General features: G+C 37.4%; 1 protein-coding gene across 1 annotated transcript in view; it reads right to left on the bottom strand.

Annotated features, from left to right (window-relative positions):
* The window catches only part of FSIP1 (fibrous sheath interacting protein 1), a 193,352-nt gene extending 181,209 nt beyond the window's left edge, over positions 1–12,143 (bottom strand). The window contains exons 1-3 of the mRNA XM_060096079.1: positions 12,018–12,143; positions 4,111–4,297; positions 581–735 (exon numbers count right to left, since the gene is read on the bottom strand). Of these exons, the coding sequence (XP_059952062.1) occupies positions 581–735; positions 4,111–4,297; positions 12,018–12,143 (468 nt within the window). The remainder of the gene's footprint in view (positions 1–580; positions 736–4,110; positions 4,298–12,017) is intronic.
* Positions 12,144–12,689: the final 546 nt, after the last annotated feature.

The raw sequence follows: 12,689 nt of genomic DNA on the forward strand, positions 1-12,689 counted from the left end.
AAGACCAAGGAGAGTTCATTGAGACATAAGCAGATAGAGCATGGTCACAGACCACAAGTATTTTACAGCTCCCCAAAGACAGCCTGACCAGCATGTGAAATAGTCAACTTCCTGCTTGTTTGTCACCAAAGTTTACTCAAATAATAATGGTAACCAGGGGGGTTAAATTTTTGTGTATTTGTGTGCTTATGTCCAAGTTGTAAGCTCACTGAAGAAAAAGCAGACATATATACTTGATGAAGGTAGGCACCAGATCCCTTTCTATTCCAGAGATGGAGGACCCAGGCCTGACACTGGTGACAGAGGCCTATGGTGATGCCTGTCCACTGTCCATGGGGAATGAACATGCCCAGCGCAGTGCGTGAAATCCAGAATCCTGCAAAGTCACCTTCTCCAGGTCCAGAAAACTATCTCCCTCACTACCCCCCTGCCCCATACACACACATATACACACCACTGCCCAACCTCCACAAAATAAATTAAGGCAGACCACACTAACACTACCCGAGTCCATGCTTTTCTTACTCATCTTAGAGGAAGTTGTTTCTCATATATCAGCATAAGATTATACAATTCTTACCTTAAGTTTTTCAAACAGCTTTATTCTCATTTCTAGACCTTGCTTCTTGATTTCTTTTTCTCTGTGTTGTCTCTTCAACAATATCTTATCCAGCCTCTTCATCTTCTGAATAGCGTCTTGAAGTTGAGAATCTAATGCTTTTAATTCGGATTCATCTATATTATGTTGAAAGTAGGAATGAGCTTGAAGTTTAGTAAAATCATAAAGCCTTTTTCTTCTTGTTTTGTTTTTACTATTTGTTCTTTCATTCAACAAATGTTTATGGCTGATGGTAATAACTAACACTGGTGTCATGTATCTTGGTTTACAAGGTGCTTTCACATATTTTTTTCACATAATCATCTAACAATCCTGTGAAATAGACATTTACCTCTATTTTACGGTTGAGATAACTGGGTCCTTTCAAATAGCTAATAAATTATAGCACTGAATTCAGAAGTGGATCTCGTATGATTTTAAATCCCAAATTCTTTCTCCTTCATTCTGCTATACTTTCTATATTCATAACTAACAAATAAAGAATAAGACAAAGACCCTATCCTAAACCTGCTTCAGACTAACTGAAAGAGAAGTCAGGTACACAAATAGCTACAGTAAAATGTAGCATGTCACAGAGACGCAGAGTGATTCCAACGTGTTAGAAACAAATTCAGAAAAGTACACAGTGTATCTTAACACCTTTAATCTGTGCCTCTCCCATTTGTTCTATTTTCCTAAAGTACCTAAAAACGTTCTTGAATTGTGCATAATTGATAGTAACTTATTTGAAATTAGGAACTCTTTAGAGCTTCTGTCATTCAAGTTTTAACTTATCATTATGAATAATATTAATAATTATCATTGTGATTAATGATAATATTAATAATAGCAGCTAACATTTACAGTTACCTGATAGGCACAGTCTTAAGTGCTTTTTTACATTCATTATCTCATGTAATCTTCACCATAAACCAGCAAGATGGTATATTGTAACTGAGTTACATATATGTCCGAGATGTATCATCTTATAACTAGTAAATGCCAGAGTCAGTTTCCACCCAATCTGTCTGACTGCAGAGCCAAAGCTCTTCACCACCAGGAGATACTTCCTCTGTAAGGTCTGATGAAAGATGATAATCTGGCAATGAGCATAAATGCTCAAGTTCTAAAGTCTCAGCCACCCCAGCTTAGATCATTAGAAATGGCATATTATGCAAAGGAAAGCCAAGTTTTGCAACTTTTGTAAATACAGAGCCCAGTGATGTTTCCCTATAATGTATATCACTTCCTCTTAAAAGAAAAGGAGATATGTTTAGAGGGAATAAGCTTATCCAAAAACAATACTAATCTTACTAATAAGGAGACCCTACGAATCATATGGCTCACGTACATCAAATGCAACAGCCTCTAGTTCTAACTCCCAACCACCAGCCCTAGCATTCTCAGGCCCCATTGTACATGGGTGGTCTATCCAGCAGGCATTTTGAAGTAACTCTTGCAGTACGGAAACAGTATAAACAAATACACTGTAAATGGGGCCAATAGCTCATCTCAACTCTAATACCTTGTTTCCTAATAACTGTAATCCTGAGTCACCTGGCCCAAGAGCTGATCTCATCCCAAACATACTCTAACTCAACAGTTCACAAAGTTTATGAGCTCAGCTTCCCTTTACAGTTTATAAATTATGGAGAACCCAAAGTACCTTTTGTTTATGTGAGTTACATCTATTGATAATTACCATATTAGAAATCAAAACTGAAAAATATTATAAATATGTATTTATTTATTCATTTTAAAATAATAAACATGGTATTACTAATTACATACTAACATAAACATAACACTTTTATAACAACCAAATTTTCCAAAAAAAATATTGAGAAGAATGGCAATATTTTAAATTTCTAGTATCTGGATTAATAGAAGACAGCTGGATTCTCATCTCTGCTTCAAAGTCAATCTATTGTAATCTGTTGCTTCAGTTAAAGTATTGACTATATGAAGAAAATCTGGCCTCGTACAGTAGTTGGAAAGGGGAGGAGAAATTTAATACCCTTTTCAGATAATTGTGGATATTCTTCCTTGATACTAATATCAAAACTGGACAAGGGGTAGTTTCTTAAAGGTTAGTTGTAATGTGAAATATGTAACCCTATCGGTGAGCTTTTTGTATTTGTATTTGTTCCATAAATCCATGGATCTATCTTTCATGTTGAATGGATCTTTTATCCTGCATTGATTATTTGGAAAATAGTGGTTCACTGAATTAAATATTCAAATATTCAAATATTTAAATATTAATGCATTTCAGTATACAATATGAAAAAAATCACATCTGTTAATATTGTCACCAATTTTTATCAGAAAAGTCTAAGTATTGGGAAGCTGTAAAGCTCACGTTGACATACACAAATTTTCCAAGATTCTAATTTTTCACTTGAAAGCTGAAATTTTATCATTGACATAAAATACTGTCAGTTGTTTTCCTTGAAATAACAGGCCCAGTTCATTTTTTTAAAAATGTCTGCCAAATATCTAAGTCTGAATGATAATAGATGATCTGTCACTCATTCTTTCTAGTAAAAATGGTGTCCCATTAAAAAGTGGCCAGTTCAGCTCTCAACTTAAATTATCACACCAGTACTTTTCCTCAACACAAACTTCACATTTTGGCACACAGCAGAACTGCTGTATATGTACCTACCATTTCACCACACAGGATATTAAAAAGATGTGTATTCAAAGGTCAAGATTAAATAGAATTTAAATTTTTTACTGCTCCATCAAGGACATTCTTGCGTCACACTGGCTATTTCTTTTCTCTGCCCATGCCAGGTCTTGAAGAACACAATGACTATTAGCACAATTTGGTGCCATTCATTGCCTTGATTCATGCTAAAGCACCAGCAATTTTACCCACCATTGCTTTTGTACCATCAGTGAAACCAACAATTCAGTGGGAAAAAAGGCAAACAGCATTATTTCAATATTACAATGAATTATATCACTGATATATCAGCATTATGATGAAAGTAGTTATGACTTTGCAGAGTTCCTAAAAGGGTCTCAGGGTCCAGGGCTCTTTCAGTCCATGTTTTGAGAACTGCTGTTCTAATCCACTCTGACCGGTATTAATTAATACCAGTATTAATACCCATGAAATAATGGAGTCTCTTAAAATCCAAAAGTTATTAATATCAAATAGGATTATCCCTTAAAAGGCATTTATAAATTACAGGATATATTTTATTGTACAATTTTCAAAAAGATCAATAAATAATGTCATAAAATGCAGAAATACTTCCTGCTTGATTAATGTAAAATGACTACAATAACAATTTTATTAAATGACATATTTTATTATTTTTCTAAGTGTATTTAAGAACTCTTAATATTCTTATAAATGAAAACTGGTGATTTGCTTGCTCACAAAAAAAGTCTCATTTTTTTATTATTTCTACTTAGCTGATAAAATAAATATGTAATTCTAATATTTTAACTATAGCATCTGTAATTATCATTAGCCAATCGCCAAGTGATTATCCTACCTGAACATTCAGGGATTATCTGATGCTGAACCAAGTTCGAATCTTCATCTGATCCCTCTTCAGCCAGTTTTATTTTCTCAGAGTAGTTTTCCCCTTTATCATCATTACCGTTTCTACCTTCCTCTGTATTACTACTGCCTTCTGAGTGGCCTTCTTTACCAGAGTTCAAATTGATTGCAGTATCAACCTAAAAATTATTTCCAAAGAAACAGTTTTCAAAAGTAAAAGTAAAAAAATATTTTTTTTAATTTTAAATTTCTAGACTATTTTAACTCTAATGTAAGTATACGTGAGGACATATATATATAGTAGCATTAAATGATTCTACAAATATGACACTTAATTAAATGTAATTTAAATACACAATTAAATTTAAAAACATTTGCACCAAAGTAATATGCACCACTCTCCAGCAATTTCTAGCAATAACAGAGAAGGGTCAGGAATCAGTCCCAAAGAGAACTGCTATCTGCCAAGCTCTGGGGTTGAAGCATGATGGCCCCTGCTCTCTGGGCTTACCCTCAGATGGAGAGTCAAGGGTCTAGAGCTGGGCTGTCCAATACAATAGCCACTCGCCACATGTGGCTACTGAACAGCTGCAAAGTGAACAGGCTGAACTGCGACGTGCTTCTAATGGAGTTCTTCAAATCATAACCATGTGCTTTGCTGAATAATTTACTTTTACGCTATTTACAGTTTTTCTATTTCATTTTGGTTTCTTTCCATTTTAGCAAAGTTCATTTTGAATACACCAGTTTGGTGCAGCTGTGTTTTCCTGAGAGAGAACAAGAAAAGACATCCATGGCTGCACCAGGAAAAAACAGGCATCATAGGGCCCTGAGGGCTGTGCTTGGCAATGAGTCACAGTGGAGGTGAACATAGTCCATGGGAGAGGCAAAATCTCAGGGACAGCAGGTCAGCCACTGCTGAGATGAGTACCTTTCCCCTCCAACGGAGGGACTGTCTGCTCCAGCCCTTCAGGGGTCAGCCCTTGGAGGCTTTTATGCTCATGGTCCACACCCCACCACTGTAATCTGTGCCCCCTTGTGAATCTCCAGGACAGAAGGTAGATGGTGCTAAGAATTAAACTGCCAGGGATACAGGACTGCACGAGCATCTATGTTCACCGGAACTAGGACATAAGCCCCAGCAGAAATGAGCTGAGCCAGTGGTATAAAAATCATAGCCGACACTGACTGAGGCATTAACTATTAGCCAGGTCCTGTGCTAAGTACTTTAGACACACTACCTCTTTCACGCCTCACAATGATACAGGCATTACTACCCGGATATAACAGAGAAGAAAACAGATCCAGTATGGAATGAAACTAGTGGAGACCCAATTTATAATAAGCAAAATAATGCTTACTTTATGTGATCTTGGAGGTGTTAAAGAAGGTTCCCTGTTGAAAAATATTCTTCTGTCAAAGACAGGGTAAAGCCTAAAATTCCATAATATCCAGTAAATCCTTAAGGCTATATAGTTCTGTGAAAATGCTGAAATTGCTAGGAGAGGTCACACGAGCCCTGTCAGTAATTTATATCTTGGCATAAATGAATCTAGCTGACCTTTCCCTGAGAATGGGTTTTTATACAGGGGAAACATAAGTAGACATTAGCAACATACTCGGATACCACACTTCAGGATACAGAAAGATCTTTCACATATATCATCCCATATGACCCTAACTCTTAGGATGAGTGGGAAGCAATGAGGCAGAAAAAGATGAAACTAGAGAACAAAAGGCAAATATTGCCCATTTCACAATTTTACCCGTAGTTCCCCACCCCACTAGCACCAACCATCTCCCCCATCCCGTTGCCCACTGGCCTCTCTATTCCCAGCCCTCCTGATCTTCTACCCTGTGGCCTAAGTGTATGATTTTTCTTTCTTCTTCATTCTCAAAGCAACATTCAATCTCCATTTTTCATTGCTCTGTGTCCCCCACTTCATACCTCCATGTTAGTCCAGGAAAGGTAAATAGCCTACAAAAACCCTTCCTAGCAATTAGATCCCTACCTGAAAGCCATGAGATTTTTACACCAATTGCAACTATTGGCTCATTCAAGAAAAATATTCAGAAGTAACAATAAACCAGAATTCTTAGAATGAGAAATATATCATTACTACAGAAATTTCATTAAAACTCTAGCATTTTAAACTCACTTTCTGCTATACAGAAATTTGGGGTAAGAAATTAATAAAAGACAAATGAGCAATAAAATTAATCAGAATACCAGGATTTATTTATTATTTAGACAATGTATAAGGTTTTATAGACATTGAATCATTTGCAGTCAGCAGTCAACCTGCAGCATACCTGTGGCTTTCTTCCGCAACCTAAGGTGAAACTTACTGGTTTTCCATGAATTTGATTAAGACAAATCACAAGTTTTAGGAAGTCTTGCTTTTGATATAAGTATCAAAGTCCCTGTTGATTAATAAATATGCTAGAGTTTGACCTATAGCTTAGTGGGTTCAAATAAAATCTGACTTGAAGTGATTGCTGATATTTTACTTTTAAATAAGCCTTGAATGAAGTAATATTAATCTATGTTGTAAAACATGTGTGTCAATATTGTGAAGTTGTTACTTTTAAAAAAATCATCACCCAGGAATATGTAAGCAGAAATACTAATGCTTTGCTACCCTAAAATTTGTCAGGTCTTTGTATATTACCCTACCTACATAAAATGGTAAAACTCATCCTAAATTTGTTGAACACATATTATGTGAATACCTACTATGTGCCCGACTTTACACTGAATCCTGTGAATAAAAACATGGGAAGGACTAACCAATTAGGTTAAAGAATTGAGGCCAATTAGCTAAGATGTACTGAATACCTACTAGGTGCTAGTCACTTCTAAAACCTGTAGATATTTCATCTCATTTTATCCTCAAAACATGCCTATGGGGTGGATAGTATTATTAAGCCTTTGAACAGATGAGGAAACTGGCACAGAGAGTTGAAGTAGTTTGCCCAAAATCACATAAAATGTGGTCATCAGAGCCTATTTTGAACCATGACTCCAGAGTTTAGGTTTATAATCACAAAGCTTGAGACTAAAGAATCTAAAATTGTTTTTAGATTCCAGTTTGGGCTATATGGAAAACTGAATAAACTGAAACCTTCCATCTACTTACAAATGCATAGGTAAGTTCACAAGAACCCTGGGGAAACTGCCAGTGAACAGAAATTAAAAGGAAACTGAAAGCTGAAATAGGAACCTTGTAAATCCTTAAAGTAGCTGCCCTGGTGGGGGTGGGGTAGGAGCAACAAGGACAGGCAAATGAGGATGTGCTGGCCTCAGAAAGCTATGGGCTTGGGCTTTAACACCCACACAGAGCTAAGAAACTAAGCCTTGGGACCATGCAAGACAAGATGGAGAGGAACCTTCCCTCTCCTGCTCCATGAAGCTGGATGCCTCAAAAAGGTGCCTCTTTGGTGAGAGGGTAGACTAGAAAAATACATCTATCCAAAAGCACAGGACACAAACAAAAAATGTGTCTGGTTTCCAAGTGGGAAATCTCTTCCCTGAGAATGTACACCCACAGGGTCATGCTTCATGTGGGTTTGGATTCCAATTTATATTTTCATATGCTCTGGAATGCTTAAAGATGAAAAATTAGCACACACACACAAAAAAGATTCATGCCAGTAATATCTCTGAGGCATTTGGTAGAAGCAAACAGAAACTTGCTCTGGAAGGTATAGTTTCAAATCAGGCTTCATAAAATTCCCAAAATTAAAGCTTACATTCTAAAAGGTCAAAAGCCATGAATACATGACCAATAATAAGCAAGAATCAGAATAAACAAAATAACTTAAGATATTAAAAAGCTGATAAAGGTAATCATATAAATATTTTTAATGGGTATAAAAAAGAACCCCCAAAACACAAGATCAAGGTTTTACAAAGAACAGATGGATTTGAAAATAAACTAAAACGAACTTTGAGAAATTAAAAATACATCATTAGGGGCTTCCCTGGTGGCGCAGTTGTTGGGGGTCTGCCTGCCGGTGCAGGGGGCGTGGGTTCGTGCCCCGGTCCGGGAGGATCCCACATGCCGCGGAGTGGCTGGGCCCATGAGCCATGGCCGCTGGGCCTGCGCGTCCGGAGCCTGTGCTCCGCAACGGGAGAGGCCGCAACAGGGAGAGGCCCGCGTACCGCAAAAAAAAAAAATACATCATCAATGGATGGATTAAAGAGCAGATTTGACATAGTATAAGAAAGAATTCCAAAATTAGAAAATACATGTTAAAAATTCCCCAGCATGAAGCACAGAGAAATAAACGAATTTAAAAAAATTTTTTTAAGAGACATGAAGGATAGAAGAGAAAGGTTCAACAGACATTTAACTGCACTTTGAGGATGACAAAACAGAAAAAAAATGCAGGCAATATTTGAAACATGTGAAAACACAATGGCTAAGAAGTTTTAAAAAAAAAATGAAACATACAAATCCTTATATTGAAGAAGTACTAGTCTCCAGAAAGATAAATAAGTCCATACCTAGGTGAGTAATAGTAGATACCAAAGACACGGAAAAAAAATAAAGTGACCAGAGAAAAATATCTAAACTAGACAACTCACACTGGAATGAACATTGGGTTTACAAAAGCCTTCTCACTGGCAACAAGAGAGGCCACAAGTATCTAAAACATAAAACTATAAAACTTTCAGAAGAAAAAAATAGGAAAAAATCTTTGGGAATTTGGGTTAGACAAAGGGTTCTTATATATAACCAAAAAACACAATCCTCAAAAGAAAAAAAAATTGATAAATTGCACTTAAAATTTTAAATGCTCTTTAAAAGACAGTTAAAAGAATGAAAAGTCAAGCTATAGACTGGGAGAAAATATCTGCAAATCATATATCTGACAAAAAACTCTATCTAGAATATATAAAGAACTCTCAAAAGTCAACAATAAGTAAACAAACACAACTTAGAGTGTAAGTCAGAAAAACAAATATTGTATATTAACCCATATATGTGGAATCTAGAAAGATGGTACAAATGAACCGGTTTGCAAGGCAGAAATAGAGCCACAGGTGTAGAAAACAAACCTATGGACACCAAGGGGGGAAGTGGGGGGCGGTGGGATCAACAGGGAGATTGGGATTGACATATATACACTAATATGTATAAAATAGATAACTAATGAGAACCTGAAGTATAGCACAGGGAACTCCACTTCACTGTACAGTAGAAACTAACACAACATTGTAAAACAACTATACCCCAATTTAAAAAAAATTTTTTTGAACATACACTTTCCAATAAAGATATGTGGATTGCAAATAAGCACATAAAAATATACTTAACATTATTAGTCACCAAGGAAATTCGAGTTAAAACAACAATGAGATACTACTGTATACCTATTAGAATGGCTTTTAAAAAAAAACTGACAATATCAACTGCTGATGAGGATGCAAAGCAGCTGGAACTCTCATACATTTCTGGTGGGAATAGAAAACAGTTTGACAGTTTCTTATAGTTAAACATACACTTACCATACAACCCAGCAATCCCACTCCTAGACATTTACCCAAGAGAAGTAAAAACCTATTTCCCACCACACCCCCAAAATCAGTATGCAAATATTTACAGCAGCCTTATTCATAATCGCCAAAATCTGCAAACAACCCAAATGTTCCTGACTGGGGAATGAATAAGCAACCTGTAGTTTACCCACACAATGGAACAGTACTAGCAATAAAAAGGCTTGAACTACTGATACAAGCAACAACATAGATGTGTCTCAAATGCATTGTGTCAACAGACAAAAGCCAGATGCAAAAGCTACATATTTTTTTTAATTCCATTCATGTGGAATGGAATTAAACCTTCTGGAAAAGGAAAAGCTATTGGGACAGAGAACAGATCAGGAGTTTCCAGGGATTAAGAGTAGGAGAGGGCCTCCCTGGTGGCGCAAGTGGTTGAGAGTCCGCCTGCCGATGCAGGGGATACGGGTTCGTGCCCCGGTCTGGGAGGATCCCATATGCCGCGGAGCGGCTGGGCCCGTGAGCCATGGCCGCTGAGCCTGTGCGTCCGGAGCCTGCGCGTCCGGAGCCTGCGCGTCCGGAGCCTGTGCTCCGCAACGGGGGAGGCCACAACAGTGAGAGGCCCGCATACCGCAAAAAAAAAAAAAAAAAAAAAGAGTAGGAGAGATTGTTTATAAAGGGGCAGCATGAGGGAATTGAGAGGTAATGATGGAACTGTTCTATATCTTGATTGTGATAGTATCACTCTACGCATTTGCCAAACTCAGAACTATACACCAGAAAAGAGTGAATTTTACAGTATGTAAAATATTTAAGTTAGAAGCAAAGAAGTCAATGAGATACAATGTTAATAGATGGGAAGATTTAATATCATAAAGTTAGAAATTCTCTCCAAATTAATCTAAAAATTCAAAGCAATTTTAATCAAAACCCCAACAGTATTTTTCACAGGACTTGAAAAACTGTTCTAAAATATAAAAACAACAAAAAGCCAAGAATAGCTAGGACAGTCCTAGAAAAGAATATGATGGGAAGACCCATCCCACCAGATATCAAGAATTATTACAGGGCTTCCCTGGTGGCGCAGTGGTTGAGAGTCCGCCTGCCGATGCAGGGGACACAGGTTCGTGCCCCGGTCCAGGAAGATCCCACATGCCGCGGAGCGGCTGGGCCCGTGAGCCATGGCCACTGAGCCTGCATGTCTGGAGCCTGTCCTCCGCAACGGGAGAGGGCACAACAGTGAGAGGCCCGCGTACCGCAAACAAACAAAAAAAGAATTATTACAATGCTACAGGAGTTAACACACAGTATAGTAATGATGCAGGATTATATGAAACAAAACAGACAGCTAAGCTAGAAACTGTATTTTACAAAGCTGCTTGCAGGTTGGGTTCTGGATGTGTATTAGTTTCATCCAAACAGGTACATCTGCACAAAAGTTTTACCACAGAAATGAGATAGAAGCCATCTTGCTAAGCTCCTGATACGAAATTGACAAGAAATATCAAAGGCAGTCATCTCTGCACGTCTAGTCACCAGTTTTGTGGTTCTGAGGGATGTGTAGCAGTGTCAGAAGCAGCAACAGAAAAGCAGCAGCTTTCAGATCTCCGGATTTTGGATATGGTGGTGTGACCTGGGAACCAATAATCCAAGGGAAGTCCCCTCGTATGGTTTCGCTGGCCTTCCATTGATTTTTGAGGAACTGAATTTCTTGTATTCAATCCCTTTCTGCTGGAAATGTCTAGAAGGCTTTCTATTTCCAGCATTAAATCATGATAGACAAAAACTCTAAGAGTTTCATAATGCAGAGTCTAGTCCGTAAGTCAAAAGAATAAGTGAGAAAGGATTCACAAACTTGCAAGAAACTTTTTCACCATAAGTTTCAAAATTTTTGTTTCCCACAACCTTAAAATAAATTATCCCCCATCACAGAGGGAAAAGCAGATTCTTTAAAAAAAAATCAAGTTTAGATATTTTAAGAAAAGAAAAAGAGACCAGGTAATGTACCTATTAACATATACAATGTGGTTTTTATCCAAACTCTATTTTTTAAATTACTGAATCTTTTTCATAATAAGAGTCAATGGTGGCATAGTAGATGTTGGAATACAAAGCTTTCTTATAAAAGAAGAAAAGTTAATAAATGAGCATTAACAAAGTACAATCGTGAAAAAATAAGCCATAACTCCCCCCCAAGAAAAAAGAGAAGAAGGTAAAGAAGGAAACAGTGTTTTCACATTAAATGATCGAAAGTAAAATCCAAGAAATCTGAGTGCTCCCAGAACACACCCTTTAAAGATGAACCTTAGAATGGGATGTAAACAACAGCCTTGGTTTATCAATTGCTATAGATCAGAAGAAGTAGTTTATATCATTTCTAAACAGCATAGTACCTTGAAGGATGCTGGTTCCGGTGAGAGCACCTCCAAAGAAGCATTTGAGCCTTTGTTCCCATGACGTGTTCTTGAATTTGAGGCTGGTTTTGAAATTCCATCTAAGTTTCCCTTTATAATATCCATTGATATCCTGAAACAAACAAACAAAATTTCAAGCAAGTTATGACTTGTATGTTTAAATGTTTCATCAGTGTTAATAGGCAGTGAACTCAGAGCCTTTGTTATAAGGATTATGTCAATACGAAAGTCACAGTACCCTAATTTCATCAAAAGATGTCTGTGTCCATGGACCATTACATCTTATGTCACCGTAGGTGGAAAAAACATGCTGCCAGGATGTCAGATTCTGAAAGTGGCTAAAAAAGAATGCAGACGTGAACACCATCTCAATGGCCTTCTGTGCCTCCAAGAGAAACAGTTACTGTGTCCTTGGCCTAAGAAGACACTTACAGAGCACCACATCCCTCAGCCAAGATTCACGCTTCATCGTAATAATCTGCCAAGGCCTCTACTTTCTTCGGGTTTTACCTTCCTTATTCTAGCTCAGCCTTCAGCCGGGGCTCTCTCTCAGCCCAGATTTTTCCTCTCCTCCTTGGTACTGCATTTTCATGGAGTACTTAATCTCCAGGTGACCACTCTTCTATCAACCCTCCCCTTCTAAAACCTATG

The sequence above is a fragment of the Mesoplodon densirostris genome, chromosome 4 (assembly GCF_025265405.1).
Source record: "Mesoplodon densirostris isolate mMesDen1 chromosome 4, mMesDen1 primary haplotype, whole genome shotgun sequence".
In the NCBI taxonomy this organism is placed as follows: Eukaryota; Metazoa; Chordata; class Mammalia; order Artiodactyla; family Ziphiidae; genus Mesoplodon; species Mesoplodon densirostris.